The sequence below is a fragment of the Natator depressus genome, chromosome 25 (assembly GCF_965152275.1).
Source record: "Natator depressus isolate rNatDep1 chromosome 25, rNatDep2.hap1, whole genome shotgun sequence".
NCBI lineage: Eukaryota > Metazoa > Chordata > Testudines > Cheloniidae > Natator > Natator depressus.
This window is the reverse complement of record NC_134258.1, coordinates 13,971,324-13,997,745: the sequence shown is the minus strand read 5'-3', so window position 1 is coordinate 13,997,745 and position 26,422 is coordinate 13,971,324. Positions and strand designations below refer to the sequence as shown.

Below are 26,422 nucleotides of genomic sequence, written 5' to 3'. Positions count from 1 at the left end.
GGGGAGGGACCTGGTTGAATGGTAGCACGTAGAATGTGCTAGAAACGTTCCAAGAACGAAGTGCTGTTTGTCAGACATCCAAAAAAACAAAGTTGCTGTCATGTGACCTTTCACCTTGCTTCCAAAAGCTTTCCATCTGAGCCGTTGTGTCATTCCTTTGCTCCATCACGATTCAGAGTCCACGGATGAATTAGTGGCTGTGCACTTTGTCCTGCACTGTTGCATTGCTTCGTGATGCGGCAGCAGAAGTTACTTTGTCTATGCCCCGAGATGACAATTCATCTTATTAAGCAACAATTCAAAGTACAGGCAGTTGTACATGCACTGATTAATAGCAGTGGGCGTGACACGACCATCTCTGTGCACAGAGGGAATACAGCTCTGCCCCACCTCACACAGTTGTGGGGTTTTAGCGCTTGTGAAAGGTACTAGATTATCAGCCACAGAGGCCAAAGTCCCATTTGCTCCCACACAAGCACAGAAATGTAAGCATCCCCCCAGCACTGCACTACCAATGCACTCTGGGTTACGGTAGAGGGATCCCATCCGGGACTGAGAGGGGAGTTCGATCTCCCTGGGCCATCCAGTGGTTAAAGTGTGTAACTTTACATTCGGACTGTAAACTCCTCAGAGAAGGCAGTCACTGCCCAGCTCCCACTGGCACAGGGCATGCATCCTGCCTGTGACCGCTGGCCGCTCCCACAAGTACTGGACAATAAAGTAAAACAACAAAATGACAGGCACAGACCTTAGGCTCCAAATTTAAGCACACTTTAGAATTACTATTACAAGTAAGGAATCTTTTCTGCATTCTAATGATCCACTTGAACATCAAAGTATCAATACATCTATCCCTTGCTTCACATGTCTCTGTCCCCAAGCCTTTGGCCATAGCTGCGGTCAGCAGGGAAATCCCTTCTTATAAACTAGAGCAGGTGAATGGCAAGGCATTCTCTGTGTGGGTTCAAGATTCTGGAACGTGCTCTCCTTTGGTTAGGAATAGACCTGGGCACACTAAAAAGAGGCAGTGGTTTGGTAGGATTCGGGGAGAAGGCTGAGGACAGGCTTCCTAGCTGATAAAGGGACAGAAAGGTGTTTGTGGAGGTGGTGGGCTGAGCTCCCGTTGAATTGATCATTTAATATTGCTAAGATAGAGATGTCGTGTTAATGGCGCATTTTAATTATTTAAATTGAAATAAATAAAAGTTGAGCCAGAGATGCCCACACAGAGGAACAAAGCTTGTGCCAATGTACAGGGTGCTTCTGAGAAACAAGGCCATTGCCATATTGGTGTGTGCTGAAAGAGAGGCATACAGGACATCTGCCAACAGAAGAGCGGGCAGGAAAAGCAGGGTATACTCACTTTTCAAGAGAGATTTGCAAACCATGGAAGAGTGAAAACACTTGGCAGTCTCTGCAGCATTTGATTAGCTGTAGATATTTCACCAGCTGTTTAAAAGAGGAAACCTGCACAAGCACCAGTCTGCACTGCCTTAAAAAAACATCCCTAATGGCTGGCTACGAGGGATTCTCAATATATTATTGCACCTATACTTGAAGTGAACATTCTGATAATGTGCCCGTGTCTACAGCAGCCATCCTCACGGCTATTGGGATTGGGCCTTCAGCCCACATAGGTACAGTCACTGGAATTCAATGCTGTAAGTTAACTTTACGAAGCCCAGGTGACTTGAGCAGCAAGCTCTGTTCCCTGCGGTGCTTTTGGTCTTTCATAAACATGGAAACGTTGTTAAGAAGTTCTGCTTAGTTTCATTCATGCCCAAAGACCCAGCAGGTGGAGAGGAGAAACAAGAACAGAGCAGCACACCCTAAAACTGTGAGGCTCATAAACTAAATGGATCAACTAAACACCCCAGGAAAGCCTGAATGTTACAGCAGCCTTGATAGTTTTGGGAGAAGCTCAGCCTCACCAGTGGCCTGCCAAAATTTCCTACCTTTATTACCTAATGTTTCATAGTTATTGCCCATGTGCTGATTAGCCACATCAGCTGCAATACGCCAGTGTGCAAGCTGTAATAAGCGCACCTGTTACACTGGCATATATCACTGCCAGGAATGGATCACATATTTCTTAGTTGCAAGCCTGACTGCCTGTGTTTCCGAGGTGCCCATACATTTTAATTTTCCCATGATAAACTCATATCAAATTGACCAGTCTCTGTTTTTATTTTTTATTGAAAGCCAAGCCAATAACTCTACATCACTGAGAAAGGTATCAGGGCAGAAGGGGCAAACAACAAACATGGGGAGGGGAAAAAAATCTTACAATTTGAGATGTTTTGAAAGAATACTACCATGGGGCTGTATGTTCACCCACAAAAACCTGTGGCAAGGCCACTGCTTCTGATCAGACTGTGATAAAAAGCTAGGGGGCAGATGGGTGTGAGTTTGTTTACAGCCAGAGCAGAGGAGAGTTGCAATGCAGCAGCGTTTCACAGACCAATAAAAATCCACTGGCTTTTAATAACTCAGGTTTGAAGTCCTGGTTCTCTGCCACCCACATCCACAGAAAGGATATGTGGGCCTCTTGTTTTGCTGAAAGCTGTGTGTGAATTTAGTGTTCAGGAAAGTGAGGGACGGATGGCACTGGCACTGGGCAAATTTCCCCAGCAGGCCTCAATCCCCCACTGTGTCGCTCTGCTCCAGACTTTGTTTTTCTACGAAGCAGAGATAAAACAAATAGGCACTGGGTTTGCAGTTTCAGCTGGAGGCCAAAGTCTTTATACTTGTGACTTAATACAGGATTTGAACTCAGATCTTTGGGGGAAAAGGCTAGTCAACTAACTGATACTCACCTTTGGGGGCTAAGGGGGCTGCCTCGTATATATTTTTAATAAAGCTATGGCCAAGGCAGAATAGGCTGCATATCTGAGCAGTGGATGCAAAAAAACACAAAAAAATGTATTTCTTGGCAAGTAACATGGCACTGAGCAATAAACCAATGGAGTCCCTGAACTATTCCCATTAGTATCTTTGGTGCTACCCTTCTGTACAGGAGGGCACCGGATAAAAACCTCCATTCTCACCTGCTCTCTTCTCCTTTTTGAATACCATCCCAGGCCTTGTTTGATGCAGTTGTCATGGCACTCAAGTGTGCAGTGAGTGGGCTTCTAGGCCTTTGTTCTGGGTGAAGATGTCATTGTGACTTTAATAGATTTTACAATATTTGCAAAAAAAGGATGATAATGCAGTTTTGTAACATTTCACAGTAAAATTACAACAGTATTGAAAATACTTTGTCCTGAAAACGCTATCAGTAGTAAGGTCTCCTCGGATTGTTCTGTAGAAAAGGGAACAACAACAGAAGATTAATTAAAATTGCAATTTGAACAGAACAATGACTATGTGAGCTTAATTAATATTAATTGAAGGACTCCACTGAAATAGGAGGTTTCAAGGGGTGAAATCTGAGGTTTTGCTGGATGTAATGCAGAGTCACATGCAAACTGATAAGCTTTTTGCCATAAGAATGGTTATTCAACATAAAACACGCTGGGATTCAAGGACAACCCATCAGCTTCTTTTGTAGGCAGTATTTATACTTGGCACATACAGCTTCCAGCTAAATGCAGGAACTTTTGTATTAAAAATAATAGCCAGGAGAGCCGACTGTCCAGGGTGTTGTGGTATTCATGATTTGATTCAACACAAGAACAGAACCAAAAGGAAAATCTCCTAGTGTGAATTGTTACAGTTCATTTCCCTGTGACTGTTACTTTATTTGCTCTATTAAAATGTAACTCTTGGGGATATTTAGGAATATCCTCTGATGAAAAGGTACAATACAAGCGCTTTACAAACACTGAGTCTCACATTCTACGCACACTTTCCTGAGGTGAAGGAGTAGGTTAGACTCAACATTTATATTTTACATGTAGGGAAACAACTACAGGCAGGTGATTTGCCCCAGGTTGCAGAGTGAGCCAGTAGCAGAGTTGGGAATAAACTCTTGGGGCGCAGATCTCCATGGCTCTGCCCCTTGTGCAGTCATTTACATCACTATCAAGGGAGTGGAAACTCCAACACCCACATTTGATACTATTTTACACCCACTTTATACTGTGTAAATGGCTGCACAATGGGCAGGACAAAGGAGAATGAGGCCCCAGAGTCCCAACTCCTAGGTCCCCGTGCTAGCTGGAGCCTGCCTCAGAGGGGTGCTGTGGAGATTAGTTGGTATTTGGGAAACACTTTGAAGATGAAGGGCCATACTGTGTCCTCTGTTTTTACACAAGGCAAAATTGGCCATAAAGATAAAGTATTCTGGAGCACTAATACTCCCCGTCCTCCCCCTTATAGGATATGGGCAGAGACACTATTGAAGCTTCACTATGTCGGAAGTGTGTTAGGAGTCACCTCACCAAAGGGTTGGGTCGGAACCTGTAGGCCAACATCATTCTTTTACGAAATGCCTCATACTCGTCATCCTCCTTTGATAGCTCAGCGGGACGATCGATCCCAAACCCAGCTCCGTCCACTGCAGTGGTACCCCTGTTTAAAAAAACAACCACAAAAAACCCCCTTCTAGTTAAGCAGATGCTAACAGAACATCTCTCTGCTAATCAAAAGAACCCACCACCTCATAGGATTTGCCCTCCTAACCAGAGCACAGAGACCAAGACAAAGGGACCATGTTTGCATTGCACAGGCGAAGACAGATCTGCAGCAATCAGGGTAGCTAGTTTTGACCTCAGAACAGTGCAGTGCTATTACAGCATTGCGAGCTCATTCCTCCAAACAGCAAACCCCTCTGCTGTAGTGAGAAGCTGTGGCGTAAATACAGCTCTAGTTAAACAAAGGGTTAATTAAGCATGTAACAGGGATAATTCTCAATGCTTTGGGTGCCTCTCTAGTGAAGGAGCCCCTGCCATGCTTATTAGCCTCTGGCAGTCAAGGTGACCAAATGCAATGATCTGGACCTTGCTTATTTAAGGAATGAGCATGAAACAGAAGGTGGCTACCTCGCACCCCCAAAAGGGAGTCACTGGAAGATAAATCAGTATTCTTCCTGGTGCATCAGACAGCTCCCTTGCCTTGCCAAGTCATAGACATCAGAGATGACAGAGCCTCTTAAGTCACATTTTGCCCAACGGTGCAGTGCAGGATTGCTCCCTGCAGCACATTTGGGAAAGGTGCAGTGGAAGCCTCATTATTCTGTACACAATAATCTCTCCCCACAGCTCTTGATTTAAGTGGGCCACCACTTCACCAGACAGATATTCCTGAGAGAAAGGAGCTGAAATGCTTTGTAGAGACACTTCATCTGTGGTTTCCACTAGATATGCACAACCGTAGTTTACAAAGGACCCACTGGATGGGAAACATTCTTAATTGCTTTCATTATCAATATTTAGTTTCCCTATAGTCCAGCATACACCACAAACAGCTGGTCATTCTGATCCACTTTGGAGGCAATTACTCTTTATTATCCCCAAAACACTTGAGTAAAGAAACAGACTGATGTCCAGAGGGATGGCATGTACACACAAAGCTTTCTACTTGGTACTGATGTGGCTTTTAAAAACAGTTGGAGCAGTACCATCTGGTAACTGCCCTTGATGCACGGCGCACCAGAGACCAGCAAGTCTGCTTCAGAGTTCTCCAGCTGCATAAGGCATGCATTGGATATTTAATCACATACAGCACTTTACAAACATTGATCAATCCTCACATGGCCTATGTGAGGAAGTAAGCACTACCCCCATTTTAAAGATGGGGAAACTGAGGAACAGAGTATGTGTCTCAGAGGATGGCACTGTGAGAGTCAAGGTTAGAATTCAGAAGCTCCTGGCCCATGCTCAGATCACAGATCATCTATCTTGTGTAAAGTAACCAATCTAATTCTGGAACCAGAAACACCTCAGTAGATTTTCCCCCCCCCTTTATGAAAAAGGTTCTATGCACCGTCCAAATGATGAACCTCAGCCATATTCATTCCAGCTGCTTCCAACAAGCTGGGAAGCGAGCATCAGCACCTACCTGACAGAAAAGGACTGAATCAACAGAAAGAAAATACAACATTTTGCTTACTTGCTGACTGGATTTTTAATCCCCTGTCCATCGGAGCCAAGCCCATCACCCTCCTTCCAGCCCATCTTCATCAGCATTTGGTAACCTATATTCTCCACAGTCAGTTTGAATTCCTTGTACTCAGAATAATCTGGTTCGCGACCTTCCTGCAGGGTAACAAAAGGCAACACGAGTTACACTGCATTACCCCACTCGAGTAGGGGAGCAGGGAAAGCACCACGTAGGGGAGATTAGTGTGGGCCGGGCAAAGAGTCAGGGACAGTTAATAATTTTAACAAAACTTCTTGGGATTCCATTGCTCGTCCACCACAGGGGAGGAAACGGGTAAGTGATACAGCACAGCAGAGCCACCCAGAGTCCAAAATGTAATCTGCAAGGTGCAGGGAGTGCAACTATGAGATTAAATTGAGAAGTATCAGGCTTCTGAATTGAAAGCTGCTCACTGGGCTGGCTCCAAAGATGGCTCTTATTTAAAAAGAGATCTTACCTCAGGCCCCATCTCCAGTGCTGGCTACAAAGGAACACTATCAAGGATGCCAGCAGAGTTGGCAGGAGCCAAGGGCTCTGCATAGGCTTTATATTTTTGCTTTATTACATTTGTCTGGCTAAAAATTCCAATTTTCCCTACCTGGTATTAGTGATTCCTCATCCTGCTCTGACACTGGAACTGCAGACTTGTCGGCAAGCAGTCTGAAAGCTCTGTCTGTTTCACTGTAATGTCACCTAGTGCCCTGTACCCCTTGCTGACGTACTGTTTTGTCACTCAGCCCAGCCAGGCTTCCCCGTGAATCACAATAGATCAGCCCCCCACCTCCTTTAGTGACAAGACCCCTGGGGGATGCAGTTGTTTTTCCTTTAGTCTCCAGCGGTGGAAGAACACCAGCATCCCACAGCTGTGCTGAATCAGGACACCAGCTCTTTTCAAAGGCTGATGCCAAGGGGTTCAGCACAAAGTGCAGACATTTCTGCAAGTGGATGGGGAGCCTGTACAGGCTTAAAGTATTAAAAAAACAAACCCAAAAACTTGCTTGCAAAGAAGCTATACCAGTAAGTGGCTCACAGAACTGCAGGCAGCCTACTCTGGTAAATGGCTGAAAATGCTTGAGTACTTTCCCTCAGTGCTACCAGACAGGTCAGATTTCTGCTGGAGAGTTCCACTGTGGCCTAGAAAACTGTCGCTCATTTCACCTTTAATGCCTTGAACGTCTCCATGAATTTCTCCAGCTCATCAGGTGGCAGGAAGTCCCCGATGAAATGCTTCCCTCTGCCCATCTGGGTCAGTTGCTCGGCCCACTCTGCTCAAGACATGGAGGGGAGGAAAAAAAAAAGCATAGTAATGATAAAGAAATGTTCTTTTATAGTGCCTTTGACCTCATGATCTCAAAGTGCTTCATAAAGCATTAAGCTTCACAACCCCATGTGAAGTGGGTGTTATCTCCATTCTACGGGTGGGGAAAATGAAGCACAGAGGTTAAATGACTTGCCCAAGGGCACTCAGTGAGTCAGTGGCAGAGCTGGGAATGTCCTGACTAATCCCCTGCTCTAGCCACAAGACCTCATACTCCTTTCTATGGAAGTCTCAGCACAGCAGCAGAACAAGAGGAAATCCAGTGCTGAGGCTTTCCCACCCACCTCGTGTCTTGTCCATTTCCATGCGTCGAAGCTGATGTTCCCATGTCCCCAGTTCATTGTCTACCTCCTCATCGCTGTCATAATCATGCTGGTGCTGCTGAACCGCCTTTTCCCACATCACCTGCATTTCCTGCATGGCTCGCTTGTGTTTCATGATCATGTCATACATCTGCTGCATCTAGGGAAGCAAAACAGTAGCCTGCTCAGTGAGGCGTCTAGTCTGTAGGCAGCAGAGTGGACACAGAGAGGTCCCTAAGTTCTGCAATAGAGCACATGGCTGCCTTATCGATGAGACAGAAACGCAGGCCATGAAGACTACAAATCCCAGCAGGCAATGCTGAATCCAACTGCAAGCAGCTTACTGCTCAGGTCAAACAGGAGCATCACCTGCTGGCATCTTTGAGAGCTGCACCCATACATTAACAATGTGGGCAGCTGCCATGTGACCCTTTTTATGTCATTTGTAGTTTAAATGCAGCCCTCAGGATCCCAAAAGTGGCCAGTTAAGATACCCTGAACTACAGTAACACAAATCTCAGCAGGGAAGAAAAGTGACACAATAAGCCTTGCAGACATTGGGCTTTAGTTGGAAAGGGCATTAAGTACTACATGAATAGCATATAAGAGGAAAGGTGAGCTCACAGCCAGAACATTTTTTTGTTTAGCGGGGAGATGGGTTGGCTGGATTTTGCTCATGTCCCCCTATGCTCTATAATGCATTTCTGCTGACCACAGCATCATCTGATACTTACAAATCCAATATGAATCCAAGAGGTTTTGTTTGTTCAGCCCCTGGGAAAATCTCCGTTGTCTATCTCCACCCCTAACCCAGCCAGGCTGCAATGCAATGTACTGCTGCACAAATTAGCTTAGAAATCATTTCATGGCATTACCTCCTGCTGCTCCTTCAGCTGTTTCTTCTGCGCATCAGAGAGCTCTGTCACACCCACTAGTCCAACCGGTTTCCCTTTTTCATAACCAAGACCCTTGAGGTCCTGAACTGAAATAAGCAAATGTTAAAGATTTTAAAAAAACTGAGCCAGCCGTTCAAGACAGCGGAACCAAATCCCAACATCCTATCCATTTAAATCTTACAGTCTGTTACATAACTCCAGCATTAAGATGCTAAGCTGCACAACAACTCCCAGTAGTACTCTAAAGACTCACAAAAGAAAGACTCATTAGGTCACACTCCACCTCCTGGCCAACTCAGAACTGTTCTCCACATTTGTATTCTCTAGGGCTTTGTTCTGTCTAGTTTCAGATATTCCCCAGCTTCCCTTGGGAAACTATTCTACAGTCTTAGAGATCACAGAGTCAGGAAGTCTGTCCTCCCAGGCAGGCTAACGTTACCCTCTCTTAATTTAAGCTTATTTCTTTTCATTAAGCTTCTTTATGAATCTCCCTACCACAAATAAACTGGTATTTAATTATACAGCATTAAGTGCCCAACAGATTTCAGTCTGTCAGTGTAGTGCTCAGTACATCTATGCAGTAACTGTACTGCGTTTACTATATGAATAGCTACCAGTCATTCAGAATGATAAATGATCACACCTTTTTTGGAAATTACCACTCCCTACTACATGTTTAATTTCTCAGCTACAGATTTCAGAAGGACAAGGACATCAGGCCTCCCACCTTCAAAGAGGAGACATATTTTAAGTCTAAGCTTGATGTCTCCGTTGGTGTATCCCTGTTCTGCTTCGTCTGTGTCTCAAGCTCCTGTTTTGAAATGATTTTACCTGCTGTTGTATTGGAAAGGCCCTGCAATTAGTTTTTAAGCTCAGTAAGGCAGGCCCCTGCTGATTTTGAAAGGCCATTCAGTGCTGTGCGTTCATGGGGGCATTTTAAAATTGCATAATGATCTCTCTTTAAGAAAATATTTCTGCAGCAATAAAAACAACAAACAAAAATATTCCTGGGGTGGTGAAGCCAAGATTTACAATGAAGAGCAACTTGCAAGGCTAGTCTATTTCTAACTAACTGGGCTGACAGCTCCCCAGTTAAACATCTAAGAGTTGCAGTTAAGTATTTAAAGGATTGCAAAAAAAACCCCACAAACCCTGCACTTGAAAGTACATTATGTTTTTCAATACAAGGGGAAGGATTTTTTCCTAGTGGCTACAAAAACCTCATATTTAATTAAAAAAAAGGAGTACTTGTGGCACCTTAGAGACTAACCAATTTATCTGAGCATAAGCTTGGTTAGTCTCTAAGGTGCCACAAGTACTCCTTTTCTTTTTGCGAATACAGACTAACACGGCTGCTACTCTGAAACCTCTCATATTTAATGTGAACCCAGGCTATGGCTAAATTATGCTTCATTAATTATTCACTACCAATTAATTATGAAGCCTGATAATAATAGGATCATTGTTCATGACACCAAATGTCTGTGCAGATGGTAATTAGGTCCCAGGGGTCATCTCTCCAGTTCTCTCACTCTCACTTAGGGCAATTGATCAAAGTGCTTTATCCCTTTCCCCATATGGTTTTTGCCAAGCATGTCATGATTTGGAAACAGGTTTCAGAGCGGTGGCCATGTTACTCTGTATCAGCAAAAAGAACAAGGACTATTTGTGGCAGTTAGTCTCTAAGGTGCCACAAGTACTCCTCGTTCTTTTTGATGATCTGGAAAGTGGCTTCCTTAGCACCTGCCTCCAAACAAGAGCATAAAGCAGTCCAGCAGTTCATGCTCATATGGCCGAGAGCACTTGGATACTCATATAATCAGTCTTAAGAGCAAACTGTATATATTGAGTTCAGCAGAAACATGGCAAGAGATATTCTAAGACAGAGTTAGAGATAAACTGGCTCCCTCCAGGCTCTGTGAAGTACTGAGTATGCCCTCAATTCCCAATGAAATAATAGCAAATAAAAAACCAAACCTATACATAAAATTATCGGACAGAGGCCCTTTAAATAAAGCACATGATTCTTCTCTCACATACACCAGTGAGAATCAGGAGCAGCTCCACTGATGGAAGTCACTGATGGAAGACTGGTGAGAGGAGAATCAGGCTCAAAATGTCCTATGGGAGACTTTATTGGCAGCCCCAAACACAGGGTCAGCCCCGTTCTCAAGGAACAGGAAGCCTCTTTGGCTACATTGAAGAAATCCGTTCGACCTTCACAGAGAAGGTCAGCAGCTGTTTGACTTAGCCTGAGAGTTTATGCCGTCTAGAACTAACAGCACAACACAGCTCAGGAGGCCAATGTATCGGCAAGCCTCCAGGGACAGCCTTAAAAGGAGAAGGGTGAGATAGAGAGGCATCTTTCTTTCCATCCCAGACATACAGTGCATGCCTTTGCTCCTCTTTGCACTAAAACTGTACATCTGGTTTCATGGAACCAACATATGAGCTTGCAGCTCCAGGCCAACATGACAATAACCTGCTGAAAGACCTATTGTACGTGTTTAGCTCGGTGCACCAAGGCTAATTAAAAAAATCCCTCAAAGTGACACCTATTATATCCAGGCAAATTAAAAAGAAGGAAGAAAGTCTTTGGTGCAGGTGGGAAAACTATTGTAGAACAAAGCCAAGACAGGTGCCTGGGCAACTTGTATCAATCTGCACATATTGCAAAGACGTCAGCACGCTTACCTAAACCGGGCCACGGGACTGAGTTTGTTAGCCAGGGCACGCTCGTGCCATGAAAACAGGCAGAAAATGCGGAACTGCTCCTCAGCCTGGGATAAAGAGCTGCTTTCATCCTCGGAAAAGTGTGCCTTGCAAAACATTACCTTTGGCCACAACCAGGTGAATGGTGCCATTTGCATTTGCAGCATCGAGCAGAAGACTACCGGAAAGTTTACCCCTACCCACATGCCTGGAGAGGAGGTCTCCCTTCCTTTCATGACAAGTGCAATCACTCTATAGCCAAAGGGAGCCATTAGCTGCCTGACTTTTGACTCAGTGTTCTGAAGATCATATTAATTACAACTAGACAGATCCAAACCAGCGCTCCGCCCCCAATCCAAAGTTAGCATCAGATGTGCCCAGACAACACTCACGAATTCTCCTGTAGTTCCGAGACTTTACTAATTAATAGCACCCCTGTTCTATTCAGCATTTTGAATACATCACTCACTGTAGTATACAAGCTGCTAAGTGTCTAAACATCAATATACGTAAGAGGAGCATCATATCCGTCCAAAAGGGCCATACTACACTCTTCACTCTGCATGATACTGATTTAAGACTGAAAACTGACACGGAATGAATGAGAAATAATAAACAGTCCTTGCCTAACTGTCCAAGGCTCCAAAGCAGCAACATCTACGAAGCAGATGGGGCTGGGGAGGCATGGACCATCTAAAGCACATTTTGTGGCTCTAACTCCAGCAGGGCCATGGCTATAATTTGGTATTCTAGTCATCTGTCAAGTTAAAGATGTTAATGCTAGAAGAGGATTATTCCATCTGAACCAATAAACATTTTCCCTGCAGAGCATTAACACAGTGTTAACGGTCAATTTCTTATGACTGGCAGATTGTTTGCCGTCTTTTCCTTTACTTGACAACGCCCTGTGGAAAGTGAGCATGCCACCTGTCTAATTAAGAGGAAGCTAACACGGAGGTTAAAGGAAAAAGCAAGTAATTTTAGCAGGAAGACACAAAGGAATGTGCGGCTGTAAGACTCTATCAGACCCCAAATGCAGCATGATGCGCAAGGCAGGAATTCACTTATTTTATTATGATAGCATCTGCCCAGCTTTGGCTTTTTAACTTTTTTTTTTTAAAAATCTATTAAAATAGATAAATGAAGGTGTGACAACCCATGTAGCCTGCCTTTTACACAAGTTAGAGACATTAAATGTCTGAAGGAAAGAAGGACTCCAGCAATACAGAATGAGGGGAGACCTTGGCATTTGATTTCGGTCTCACTAGGAAAAGGAATAGAAGATCAGACCAGTGGTCCATTTAGCCTGGTATCTCCCTCCCTCCCTCTCCCCTCCAGACAGAGCTGGTTGAAACTCAAAGTTTCCATTTTGCAGGAAGTTTCGACGTTTCAAAATTTGTTTTAATTCCAAACAGTATCAGTGCTAAACTGTTTCATTACAACACAAACAAGAGACACTGATCTAGAGAAGATAACATGTCAATGAGTCCTAAGTAGCAGCTGCCCTTTGTGATTTAAAAATAAAATCTCTCTACTACTGATGTAAAAATAAAAAAACCCATAAAATAAAATTCTAAATGAAGTTTTCCAAAATGAAACATTTGTTGTTTCAAAATATCCCCCCCTCCAGGAATTTTTGTTGAAATCAACATTTTTTTTAAGCTGTTTAGATTTCAATGGAAACAGTGTTTTTCATCAAAACGTTCTGACAAAGGATGTCTGACCAGCTCTACTCCTGATCCCTGTGGCCATCAGCCGACACTACAAAGCATCTTACCCTTTATCTTGGCCATCCAGTGTTATTAATGGCCATGCAATTATCCAGTCTCTCTTAAAACCCAGCCACAGTACATGACCCAATGACTTGCTGTGACAGTGAACTCCACAGGCTGAACGTATGCACTTGTGAACTCACTCCGCAGCTCAGAACGACATTAGAGCTTGTTTTCTAGAAAGAGTACATTTCCACTCTCTATACTCACACCAATACCCCTCCTGTAGTTGGTTGGCTCTTCTCTTTCCATTGCCTCCCTCATCTCTGTTCTCTTCTTCCTCCTTTTCTCTGTCCTATCCACACCCTTTCCCCTCATCACACTAGATGGGCAAAGTATTCAAAGACAGTTGCACCTGAAAAATGCTTGCATTCATCAGGTGCCCTTGAAAGTCATGCTTTCACGTGCACATAGCCAGCTCACCGTCGGACTCATTACCTATCTACACATGCATACATGGGACATAAGCGTTTAAATTTTGCAGGCACAGTAAGAGTGCCTCTATGGGAAAAAAAGTCCTCGTGTCTGATGTGAGTTGCACCCCTAAAGGGGTCTGCAGCATGCTGTCCTCAGAGAGAAATCACAACCCTGGATCAGGGAGCAGTCCCATGACTTGAAATAGGTCCTGGAAACCAAAAATTGGAAACTGGCAGCTTTGCTTGCATCCCTCAGCGCAGTGATTCTCAACCAGGGGTACATGTACCTCTGGGAGTATTCAGAGGACTTCCAGGGGTACATCAACTTATCTAGATATTTGCCTAGTTTTACAACAGGCTACATAAAAAGCACTAGCGAAGTCAGGACAAACTAAACTTTCATAGACAATGATTTGTTTATACTGTTCTGTATACTACACACTGAAATGTAAGTACACTATTTATATTCCAATTGATTTATTTTATAATTATATGGTAAAAATGAGAAAGTAAACAATTTTTCAGTAATAGCGTGCTGTGACTCCTGTATTTTTGTGTCTGATTTTGTAAGTTTTTAAGTGAGGTGAAACTTGGGGGTACACAACACAAAGACTCTTGAAGGGGTACAGTAGTCTGGAAAGGTTGAGAGCCACTGCCTTAGCACCATAAGCAAAGCTGTTTATGTTTAGTTACTTTTCTGACCCATCATCATCAAAGAGGATAGAAGAGCTGCCCAAGGATGTCAGCCTACCCCGGGGAATAAGCGGAGTTCATACTTCAACATTTGTTTTCTGACCGTCTCTATTCCTGAAGTGAAATAGCCCTAAATAGCATAAAGAAAAGGAGTACTTGTGGCACCTTAGAGACTAACCGTGAGCTATAGCTTACGAAAGCTTATGCTCAAATAAATTGGTTAGTCTCTAAGGTGCCACAAGTCCTCCTTTTCTTTTTGCGAATACAGACTAACACGGCTGCTACTCTGAAACCTAAATAGCATGGAGGCTGAGGCTATAATGAGCTACAGCTCAGCAGAGTTTTAAAGATAGCTGGAAAGCGATAAGATTCCAATCCCCAGAGTCAATGAGATAAAGTGGTTTATCTGGATTTGCACATGAGAGTTAGCTGCTAGACTTCGCTGAGAGATAGAAGGTTGCTGACTGGCGAGATTACAACAAGAGATAGACTCACAGGGTATCCTGTTTACAGAGCCAACTGAATTAGAACAGATCACAAGCTACCAGGAAAAAAAAATCCAATCAACCCCAAATACAGAACCACTAACCTGACAATGGGGAGGGAGAAGAGTTCAACTCTTGCTGGGCAAGCTCTGGGGGGGGCAAGTCAACCTTTTCCTCCTCTGGCCCCCATCTGCTCTTCCTCCTCTTTTTAGAGGCAGCTGCAACCGGCTGTTTAGAGGAAGCTGGAGAGGATGAAGAGGACGGTGTGGCCTCAGGAATGCTCTTGTGTTTCAGGTTGGGTTCCGGCACAAAAGGTGTCCCTATGGAGTTGTTCTTGGCCTTACGGAACTCCTCCAGCTTCTGCCGGTAATATTTGTAGCCTTTGCTGTTTGGTTCATATAAAAACCTAAGTTGAAAAAAGAAAAAGTTTTGCGTGCAACAGTTCAATTCAGAGATAGGTCTAACAGTGATTTGGCCAGGAACTCTCCTCCCCACGTGCTTGGAAATAACTCCTGCCTCCTTCAAACCCACTTCTTCCACTTCACCCCTGGATACTTCTCTCCCCTCTGGTGCCTCATTTGCCTGGGGTGCAAGTTAGCTTGTGAGCCCCTTGGGACAGGGACTTTATGGCTGTTTGTAAATGCACCATGGCTAATGGTTACAATACCATAGAAATACAGAGAAATAATAAGAAAGTGGTTGTTCTGGTTAGGCATCTGATGCCTTTACAAGATCACATTGTCAGTGGAAACATAAAATCTTCCCCCAGTCCCCCCTGCTGTACTCCACACAGCCTGTTCCAGTTCACAAGAGATGCATCTTCACCATACCAAAGAGAAAAATGGACTAGTGGTTAGAGCAAACTCCCACTCAAGTACTCACCTTACTGACACTAAGTCATTTTATGTAATCCCACCCTCCCCCACACCCAGAGCTCACTGCCATAGGCTGTAACCTCATGAACAAATAATGTCTTTTCCCTTTTGGGTGGAGGGAAAATCCTATTTCAATCTCTGTGGGAGGAATAGGAAGAGTCTGCAATCTAACAGCCACACAGATTAGACACACTCAGATTTGTTACAAATCTATCCACCGCTTCCCCCATCCCCTTTTCAATTTAAGCATTTTAACATAAAACCATAACTCCCTTCAAACTTCCCCATCCCTCACTCTTCAGAGGATCAGTTTATTACTGGATACAGCCTCTCATTAGGAGACTGTTGTGTTCTTGCAGGAGAACACACTCAGTTAGGTAATAGGTCCGTTCTGTCTATAACTGCATGATTCTACACAGGCCCACGCACACATGTGTCTCTGCTGTATTCAAAAATTCACCAAGGTGTGACCTCGCACTCCCTAACTCAGACAAAGCTGCTGCACACTTAAATGGGCATTGTTTCAGGGTAGCGCGTGGAGTGCGGGATCGGACCCTCCATGAGCAATACATGAAGTAACCCAAGCAGCAGGCCCAGATGGGATTCCCAGCAGGGCTTTAAGGGAGTTAAATGACAAAGCGGCTCAGATGCTAGTACGTCTGTCTGACATGCCACTCAACACAAGGGGGCGGGGATTCCAGAGGGCAGGATGGCAGTTAATATAATGCCAAGATTTCAAGAAGGAACAGGCTAATTAAAAACTGGTGAGTCTAGCTTCATTCCCAGGAAACATATTGTAACTCCTTGTAATGGCAGAAACAATGAGCTGCTTGGGTGAGAAGAAAAACTAGGCACTTCCCAGCGGGGATTGTGAGTAATGGGTCTGTCAGATAAACTGATGAGAAATTTTCCAAAGGGTGAAGGAGGGGCTCTTCCTGGAATTTAGTTAAGGCGCCCTGCAAAGCAGCAGTGAGTATCAGCACCAGATGATGGTCATGGGTGAAAGGGAGCTGCAGGGAAAGGTGTAAAGGATTAGAATCAATACTAGCGCATTGCCATGGAAGGGAGGAAGTGAATGCACAATTAGGGAAATCAGATAGCAATCAAATGCTAGTTTGTTTAGAGTATTTTCTGGTCAAAAATGGCAGTCTTGGGCTGGGATTTGGGTTCTAGGCTTGGTAAGCTCTAGGAGTGTCCAGTAGCAGGAAATAAGTAGAACAACAGCTGGGTTGCACCGCGAGTGCTTGGACTGGAAAAGGGGTGACCTACCCGGCACAAAGCAGCGTCCGTTATTTATAACATGTTTTGGGTGCTACCGTAATATGTGCTGAACAGACATAGAGGGGAAATAGCGCCAGCACCCAAAATTTACAATCCTATGCCTTGATCCTCCAATGAGCTTTGTGCAGAGGGACCCCTGTACCCATGCAGAGCTCACTGGAGAATCCAGGCCTAAGACAACAACAAAAACAGACTAAAGGGAGCAAAAAGGGATACAACATACACACAAAGGGATCAGGTGATGGCAGCACGACTCCAGTGCCATGATATCTAATACAAGAGAAGATGAAATAATAAATATTGACTCATTTCTAGCAGCCACTGAAGCAGCAGTGGGACTAAGGAGTAATATGAATGAGGAGAGGGTAACACATTCAGGAAGTGTGTTCCATGCACAGAGGGGAACATGAAACAGAAGTGAACGCACAGGGTATCGATGGGGGTAATGCTGTCTGGCAAAGTGGAAATAGCAAAAAGTAAAGATCAGACTTCAGGACAATTAAATCGCACTAACATGACGAAAGATGGTGTTAAGTGGTTGGAGCAGTGGACTGTGAAGTAGGACTCCCGGGCTCTATACCCAGTTTCACATATAGTCATTCTGCAGCTTGTATCCTAAGTCTTATTCATAGGGGTTTGTCCCCTGTAAACCCTGCTAAAAACAAACACAAAAAACATGCATACTCAGCTGCAGGCTTCTTCCTTTACCTGAAAGCATGGTTCTCCCGGTTGTTCTGCAAGGCAATAGCTTCCACCTCTGGACCCCCGTCTGCTATGAACCTGGCCAGCTTCTCAGCAAAGTTCTTGGTCTCTTCCTCCTCTGGGGGTGAAACTTTAAGCAGGCTGTCAATACTGGGCCCAACTCACACACCCAACAGTCAAAAGCCTATCTGTTCTACGGACCCCAAGAGTGGAATAAGGGCAAGAGGAGGGGTTTATTTTTAAGAATAACGTAAAGAAACACAGTCAAATGGTCAAGAGTTCATATCACTGGGTAAGCAGTGAGGTATCAGCTAGCGCGATGGCTCTGTATCCAGGGGAATGGCCAGGACTTTCACTCTCTGATTTTCTGCATGCCAGGGGGCAGATGAGAGTAGACTAATACACAAGGCAGCTTTCCCCTTCTGAAAACCCATATTTGTCTCTCGCACTTAGGAAGGCAGCTAGTTTTGTCCTCCTGTACTGGATATTTGCCCATAGCAGAAAACCACAATGCAATCGGTCATCTCTAGTTAAGGCCCCCACTTCTGAAGTCAGTGGGAGCTTTGCCAGGATTGCAGCCCTCAGAAATGAGTGTGGCAGGTCACATGTGAGAGAGAGTGGTTTGTGTTACTCTCATGGTTGTGCTGGCCAATCTGGAGGAAAAGAGGAAAGCAGTGCTCCATACAGAGCCTTTGTCCCACTCTTACCTGGAGGAGGGAGCTACTGCAGCCCTAGTCCAATGGTACAGAGAAAGCTCTGACCGTGAATATTGTCAGAGCAATTCCCCCTTATGAACAATCAAACAAGTATTTTATTTACATACAACTGCCTTATACGGTACTTCCCATCTTCAGAGCACTATGGCAAGAAGGCTTAATGGTTAGAGCACAGGAGTAGGCGTCCAGGCGACCTGATTTGTTGCATGGGCTTGGGCATGTCAGAACATTTCCTTGCCTCAATGTCCCATCTGCAAAGGGTGGATAATACCACTTAACTATTAGGGTGCTGCAAGGATTGATTAATTGGTGTTTTCAGAGCACTATGGACCTAAAAAGCTCTATAAAAATCATTGCTACTGTGTGTTAACTAATAAACCTTCAACACCCTGCACTGGTAAACAGCATTAATCCCTTTTTTACAGCTGAAGAAATGGAGAAGAGAGGTTAAGTGATTTGCCATGGTCACACAGGATTTCTGTGCCAGAGGCTGGATTAGAAGCGAGATGTTCCTGACCCAAAAATCATGCTTAGCTCACCAGGCCACTCCCTCCTTCCCGAAATATTTAATTTTTTGCATTTCACTGCCCTGGACATTAATTCACTGGCAGATCATCTGCTCCTGCTGCTTCTCCACCTAAAGCCACAATTCCCAATTTGCAAGAACCCATCTGTTGGCTATGGAATTATGATGCAAGCTAAATGTAATGTCTTTCAATGGGGAATAAGCAGCAGAAACAGGGGAATGAATGCTGAAGAAACAAAGACCCTGTTTCCATCTTGACTCATGTAGAGTGAAGTTAGAAAGCAAACGAGAGTACCTGAGAAACAAGACAGATTCTAAATCTATTGTCTTTCAGAGTTGGAACATCATTTTCAGGACCAAACAATGCAGAATCTTCTTCCTTCTAGCTCACTTTCCTGAAGACGTTTGGGAAATACTAGGATACTCTTCCTCCACAGGAAGCAATCCTGCAAGCTCTCAGTGTGTTGGACTGGCACTGATTTCAATGGGACTTTCATGCGTGGAGAGCTCCCTTATAGACTTAAGGAAATGAATACAGTGGCATCCCTTAAAAATCAGGCTCTCTTATTGACTCAGGAAATGAATATAGTGGCATCAGAGATCGATGCCAGGAAACATCATACAACTCCCTTTGTGACAGTGCTTTACTTACAGGCAGCAAGAGACCAACAGCAAGACTAAAGCTGCTGCATATTCTACTTCGATTGATTCTTAAAATGTCTAACTAGCAGTTATTGAGAGCACTGACAAAGACTTTATGATCTATATTTCATGATTGACAGGTTGTGCTCCCAACCCCCTCACTTACCTTTCTGACAAGAGGACGTCTGCAAACTCTGATTCTCTTTTTTCATTTCTGCTACTTTCTTTCTGTAGTACAGGAATTCCCTGCTGTTCTTATCATGTAAAAATCTGGAGTGGACAGGAGAAAAAAGTTACTAAAGCATATTTTGAGATGTTAATGTTTCTGCCCACTTGGTACAAAACAAAAAAAGACTAGACTAGACAAAATCAGAAGATAAACTACTCTGAAAATACCTTAAATGACTCCATTTATAAATTGTATAGCATAACACAGTGTTTCTCAACCGGGGTCTGGCAGGGCACAAGCAGGTTTCAGAGTGTCCGTCAAGCAGGGCCAATGTTAGACTCGCTGGGGCCCAGGGCAGAAAGCCAAAGCCCCACAGCCCTGAGCCCCGCCACCCAGGGTTGAAGTCAAACCTGAGCAATGTAACCTTGCGGAGTTCCTGTGGCATGGCAATGGCCCTGCTTTCTCCCCGAAACACCAGCCCTGGCTTTCGTATTCAGAAAGCCAGTTCTTGTGGCACAGGTGGGCTGTGGAGTTTTTATAGAATGTTGGGGGGGAGGGCCCTCAAAAAAAAGGTTGAGAACCCCTGGACTATAACACTTTATATCTGTAAATCTCACAGCACTTTCGGAACATAAGCAACAGTAGCCCCATTTTACAGACGGGGAAATGATCACGCAGCAGACAGAGAGGAGTGAACCTACAGTCTCCTGACTCCCAGCCCAGTACTCTTATCTGCTAGACCACAATAGCATAGAGTCAGGGCTCCTGGGTTCTCCTTCTAACTGCTACTGATTTGCGACGTGTCCTCAGCAAAGTCATTTCCTCTCTATACCTCAGTTTCCCCATCTATAAAACAAGGCCAATAACACTCAGCTACCTCAAAGGAGATAGTGAGACATAATTGACTGGTGTTTGTAAAGCGCTTTGAGATCCATGGCTAGAAGGCTGTCCAGATGCACAGAGTATTCTTATGGTACTTTGTGAAAACATATGAAGGAAATGACACCATAAAGATCCAACCCCCCCTTCCCAGAAGATCACAAAGCCCCCGCTCTATGCATGCAGGGCCTAGGTTCTTCACCTTGAGATATACTATGCTGCTTTAGCAAATGAAGTTTGCCCCCAAACTTACGAAAATGCTGGATTATCCTTGTAGTCTTCCATAGCGACCTTTTCTAATTCTGGTCCCCCTTCGGCCACGAACCTAGCCAGCTTTTCCACCACTTTCCGGGTCTCTGCATCCTCTGGGGGTAAAACTTTAAGCAGGCTGTCAGTACTGGGGTTCAACTCACACACCCAACAGGCACATTACTTCTAAGAACCACAGCGGTAGACAAGAGTGGGATGGGGATGAGGAGAAAAACGATGAAATGGGGAGCCAGTCTTACACAGCTGCACAAGTTACAAATCCGAGTTACTCTCAGGCCTTACCCTCCCAGTGGGAAAGGAACGATCTGACTAGAACCTTTTATGAGAGAAAATAGAAGATGTGGATTCCTTCCAGTTTAGGGTTCAATTGCAATTTGCTATGTAATTAGCTACTAACAATTCTAACACACACACTCACAACGGGGTGGGGACAATGTGGCTGTTTTTTAAAATAATGTATTGTTCACGAAGGGGCATGGATTTCAGCTCCTGAGATGTCAGGCTTTATCCACATACCAGACACAGTCTGGGCAGTGGGAGCGTAAGCTTCCTCATGCTGCACCTGCCAGTGTGCCTTAACCAGGAAGGACCATCACCAGAGGGGAGAGAGCTGACTCTCTGAGAAGTTACCCTTTGGCCTCTCTGCTGAGACTGCCAACAAGGGGCCAATTCATCTCAAGTATCACAGGAAGTCCAATAAAGGACACATGTTCACTGGGAACTAGACAGAGACCAAACAAATTTCACACAGGCCACTGAACAGCTATCAGACAGTAACAGATTTGTCAGCACTGACCTAGACTAGATTTGACCCAATGACCAAAAAGCAAAAAAGTCCATATCCTAGTACCAATCCCATTAGCCAATTGGTCTCCCACACTCGTTTTTCAGTTGTTGTAGGGATGTTTAATTCCTGCCTTGGTTTCTACACGGTTATGTGCAGATCTGCTTGAGATTTTGCTTAAGTTTCTGATGGAAATAGCAATAAGGCTGATCCCATATAGCAAGAAGTGGTCTTTCTAATGCATCATTAAAACCATTTCACATTTTGTTTAATCACGTAACATGAAGCCTAGTTAGGAGGTCTGTAAATATGCCCAGACTGACTCTCCTTCTAAACCATTCGTTCAAAACATGAATGGAAATTCAAGTTACTAGCTGGGAAGCAGGGCTCAATAAGTTTCTCTAAGATCATCTTGGCCCTAAATTTAAATGAGACTTTATGTTATTTGATATGCTGCAGCATTCTTTATTCTCTTTGATATTCCAGCCTAATCAAGGAGTCATAGATCCCAGGGCCAGAAGGGGCCATTGTGATCATCTAGTCTGACTCCCTGAATAACACAGGCCATAAACTTCCCCAAAATAATTCCTAGAGCTTCTCTTTTAGAATAAGGATCCAATCTTGATTTAAAGGGTAAGGAAAGAAGCTCACAGTCAAGATGTCCAAAATGGTGATTTCCTAATGAAACTCTGGAAAGATGGGAGGGCTTCACTTCTATCTGATCTCCATAAAATGCTTAGTGTTCAGACAGCCACTCCTGAAGAGGGAGCCTTTCATTTTCAATTGATTAAAACAAACGAGATATGTCTCAAGACCACCTTTTAAAAAAGAATTGTGCACCATCCAGCCTGCTTTCTAGCTGCAAAGGCAGACACCCTCCTACCACCAACATCTAAGCAAGCTCAAGTGGAGGAAAGATTGGAACATACCCTTCCCCTCCCTACTCCTTAGAGTATGTGAATTTTGTAATGGTGAAAGGTGCTGGCTTGACAGCCCTGGAGAAGAGAGTCCTCTATTCACAGCACAGGCAATGGTAGGGGGAGCGTCTCCCACTCTGGCTAACAAATGTGTATCAGCCCCAAACTAGAGGAACAGTATCTAAGGGTGAGGAGGGAGTTCACTCTCCATGGTCCAGTAATTCAATCCTCAGCCCCTGTCATGAAGTTGGCAACAAGGGGGCCAATCAGTGTCAATTGTAGTGTTTATATTTTGTGATGCAGACACCTGCCCATTGGGATCTGGGCTGAAAAATACTTTCTCATGTGCTGTGATTTGGTAAGATCTTTCCAATGAGAAAGCATCAAGCAATAACTTTTCCCCATAAGAAAGACTGTAAACAGAAGTCTGAAGAAGCATTAAACCAAGCTGTTTCCCATCTGAACCCTTACCGATAGCCTAACTGAACCTGCATGCAAAATAAATAAGAGGTGATTTCAGTTCAGTAGAATGCAACTTACTTTTAATTTCCAACCATTGCTCATAATCCTCCTCTTCATCATCATCTGGTGACTGAAACACACTGAGGCGATTAGCAACTGGCATCTGTTTGGAATGGGAGTAATTCTTCACTTGGTTCACCATGCTGCTCGTGCCCAAGCTGGGACGTTTCCCAATCAGGATGGGTTTCTTCCCGGTGCTTGAAGCAGAGGTGTTTGCAGAAACGTTGCCAGAACTTGGGGAAGCTTCTTAAAAAAGAAAGGGGGTGGGGGTGGGGGAAAATCTGTGTATCCTTTCTGATTTGATCTGAGTAGCTTGCATAGGGCACTAATATGGTTACCACAGTGGACTGTGTTTAATTTTAGGTTTACAGATGTTTGTTGGTAAACACCAATCTCAGCCAAGCAGCTGAGTTTAAGGAAGACTAGGATCTCCCAGAAATGTTAAGAAAATACATTTCAAGCTTGAGAACATATCATGCTAAATACAGATGGTAGCAATGCAAGCTTCTGTACCACATACTGCCTCACCAAGTCACCTTCATCTTAGTTTAGAGGGACCACTTCTATTTCAGTATTTAAAATAACCAATGTTAGCAAACAGTTTGCACTCTCTAACACTGGGCTCTTCCGTGTAAATACACCTTTAGAGCAGCTCTCATGCTGCTGGTGTCACAAAGGAGAAGAGGGAGGACTTTCTGTTGCTCAAGAGTCAACTTACCAGTACTTGATTTTTCCTTCTGCAGCTTAAGAAACTGCTGGAGAAAGCTGCCGTCGTTGGCAAATTTGTTGGAAACAGAGGCTTCGTTTTCACCACTTTCATCTCTAAATAGAAAAAAAGAAGAGAAGAAGATTAGATGCTTCATGTCCTTCCTTGTAACTCAGAGAGCAAAATAAAATGCCAATAATTGCTAATCTCTCAAGGTGGAAAGGGACCACCTGTCTCAGCACTTCCCAATCATATAGCATTTTCAAAATATTAGATACTAATTAATCTCCACGATACCCCTGTTAGGTATTAGTAACCCTACTTAACGGATTGGAAAGTGAAACAGGAAGTTGAGTAAGTCATTTATTCTAAACCTGCAATGATTCATGGTCAGAAGCTGGAGTTAGAATTCAGGTGTTTCTGATTCCCAGTTGAGTGCTTGGACTACGTCTCTCCCACTGTACAAAATGCCTCTACGTTTTCTAAGTCTCCACAGCCACAGAATTTGCCTATTATGGAATTATCTGTGCATCCCATGTAGTTCACTTCCCACCCTACTGAAACAGGACTGCTGCTAGCAGAGTTTCTGTATCATTTCCCTGAGCAGCATTTGTTCAGAGGACTACACTAACCAAACCATGCTAGAGACTAACCCCACAGTAGTTTCCAAAACAAGATTTACAGAATAAAGGTATCAGGCAGAAAGCCCCAGGGAAAACATACTAGGTCTCTGTTAGCAACAATCATGTTTAATTGTTGTTGCTAACTGCTCAACCATGGACAATACTTTAGAAAGGAGACAAGACGCTGAAAACTGCCTAGCATAAAAAGGAAGATATACTAAAGTACTAAATTTAATTTTACTAAAGGGTTTTTTTAAATCAGTCCTGTATGTAATGGTTTCTGAAACAAAATTTAGTGACAAAACCTTATGATTCTTACGCACTCATTGAGCCGAGGGGGTTGTTGGCTGGCCAGGTGATTCCGTTTTGCTTGCTGCTCCATTTTGGCCTCAATTTCTTTCTTCTTTTGTGCTATCAATTCTTCCTGATGAAGGATATTCATATTCATCTTCACAGATTTAGATGGCGTAACGCCAAACCATCTGCTAGCTTTTCCTGGAGAAACAAAGTGGGATCAAAATTTTCTTCCCTTTATGAGATCATCTAGAGAAATATTAGAGTGCTTATAAATAACTGGAGGGGCATGAGAGAAAAAGCAAACAAACCACTTTTCCACTTCTACAATTCCTGACTTTTACATCATCTGACTAGGGGACATTTGGTAAGTCCTTTAACTTCTATCTCAGACTTGGTCTACATCTAAAACTTGGTTCTACCTAGCTACACTGCTCAGGACTGTGAAAAACTTCACATCCTGTACAACATGGTTAGGTCAACCTAAACCCCACTGTAGATGCAGCTAGGGCAACAGACAAATTCTTCCATCAATCTAGCTACTGCCTTTTAAGGGGGTGGATTTACAACAGCAATGGAGAAATCCCTTCCATTACTGGAGTGTCTACACTACAGCAGCCTTGCTGCAGCGCTTGTCGTGTAGACATACCCTTAGATTGCCCCCTCTAACAGGACACAGCCGTGAGACTTAACCTACATTTTGCGAGCGCTTCAGAAATCCTCAAACAAAAGGTGTTACAGAAAGACAGAGCATTCTTATATTCGGCTAGAGTCTCTCACATTTGAGATGACAGTGCATTCTCTCCCAAGGTGAAGGGCTTTGCTGTACATGTATCAATCAGGCATTTAAAACATCACTTTTTAAAAGTCTCCCTCATTTGTACAATTACAGCTTGGCGGCCAGAGTTCTGAGGGCGGCGGGGAAGGCGGCTGCTGATCTGCCTAGGGGGAAAGGCTCTTCGCTTCCAGGGCTGGGCTGTGACGGATGGCAGACCCACAGCAGGCGGGGGCCCCGCCAGCCCTTCTGCCGAGAGCCCGGGCCTGCAGGGGCGGCCCCTTTAGACGGGATGCCGGGCTCGAGCCTGGGGAGGGGCGGGGAGAGGACGAAGGGGGCTGAACCCCCTTAGAAGGAGTTAAGCCCCCTGCGAGGGGCCGGGCTCTGCTTGGGAGCCAGGGCCGTTCCCCGCCTGAGGAAGGGGACAGGATCGGGGCCGGGCTGGAGGAGGGGCTCTCTCTCAGACAGGCGGGGAGGCCGCGGGGCCGGGGGAAGGCCAGGCCCAGGCTACGGAGACAACATTGGTACCTGGAGCATCCCGGGAGTTGTCCATTTTGATGTCGTTATCCCACAATGCAACGCGGTTACCTGGGCTTATGGGATGGAAATGGAGGGCAGGGCTAATGCGCCGCAAAGGCGCCTGGGAGTTGTAGTCCGAAATCCAGAAAGTGGGAGACGGATGGGGTGGGGAAGCTGGAAGGATTAAAGGCCATCTCTCTTCTGTATGTGGCCCAAGATTCCACCGTCGCCCCAACTGCCGGATTCGGCCTCCCGGGCAGGCCAGAAGGCAGGGACTACGACTCCCATGAGACTGCGCGCGGAAAGTCCCGTTGAGAGAGCGCAGTTCTCGCGCGATTTGGCGAGGCCTCCAAGGAGGCGGGGGGGGACGGGGAGTGAAGAACAACATTTCCCATGAGCCTGTTGGCGGGGACGAGGCCCTCCTGGGAGGCGAGGGCCGCTCCCCAGCGCGTGATTTGTTCCGAGTTCTCGCGTGACCTATGCGCGCCGGCGCTGCCCAGCCCTGTGAGGCAGGCTCGCGACTCCATGTCCCAGGCGCCCTTGCGCG

At 44.8% G+C, this 26,422-nt stretch overlaps 1 protein-coding gene across 2 annotated transcripts; it reads right to left on the bottom strand.

Moving 5' to 3' along the window:
* Nucleotides 1–2,178: 2,178 nt before the first annotated feature.
* On the bottom strand, nt 2,179–25,942 carry SUGP1 (SURP and G-patch domain containing 1). Of its 2 annotated transcripts, none has more exons than XM_074939263.1 (14): nt 25,885–25,942; nt 24,611–24,782; nt 23,677–23,780; nt 22,977–23,204; nt 20,719–20,842; nt 19,584–19,687; nt 17,540–17,663; nt 14,780–15,081; nt 8,577–8,683; nt 7,684–7,861; nt 7,240–7,346; nt 6,052–6,197; nt 4,383–4,512; nt 2,179–3,301 (listed from the first exon to the last, which is right to left on the bottom strand). In XM_074939263.1, exons 1-14 carry the CDS (start codon nt 25,907–25,909, stop codon nt 3,275–3,277), a joined length of 1,878 nt encoding a protein of 625 aa, XP_074795364.1. In that variant the 5' UTR covers nt 25,910–25,942; the 3' UTR covers nt 2,179–3,274. The 2 variants fall into 2 exon arrangements, with proteins under 2 accessions (XP_074795364.1, XP_074795365.1); XM_074939264.1 differs by having other exon boundaries at nt 22,977–23,201.
* Nucleotides 25,943–26,422: the final 480 nt, after the last annotated feature.

Coding starts and splice junctions, on each gene's coding strand:
- SUGP1 (XM_074939263.1), bottom strand. CDS start 25,909: ATGGACAACTCCCGGGATGCTCCAG. Junction 7,347..7,683: donor GGAAATGGACAAGACACGAG/GTGGGTGGGAAA, acceptor TGTCTTGAGCAG/AGTGGGCCGAGCAACTGACC. Junction 4,513..6,051: donor ATTAAAAATCCAGTCAGCAA/GTAAGCAAAATG, acceptor TTTTTTAAACAG/GGGTACCACTGCAGTGGACG.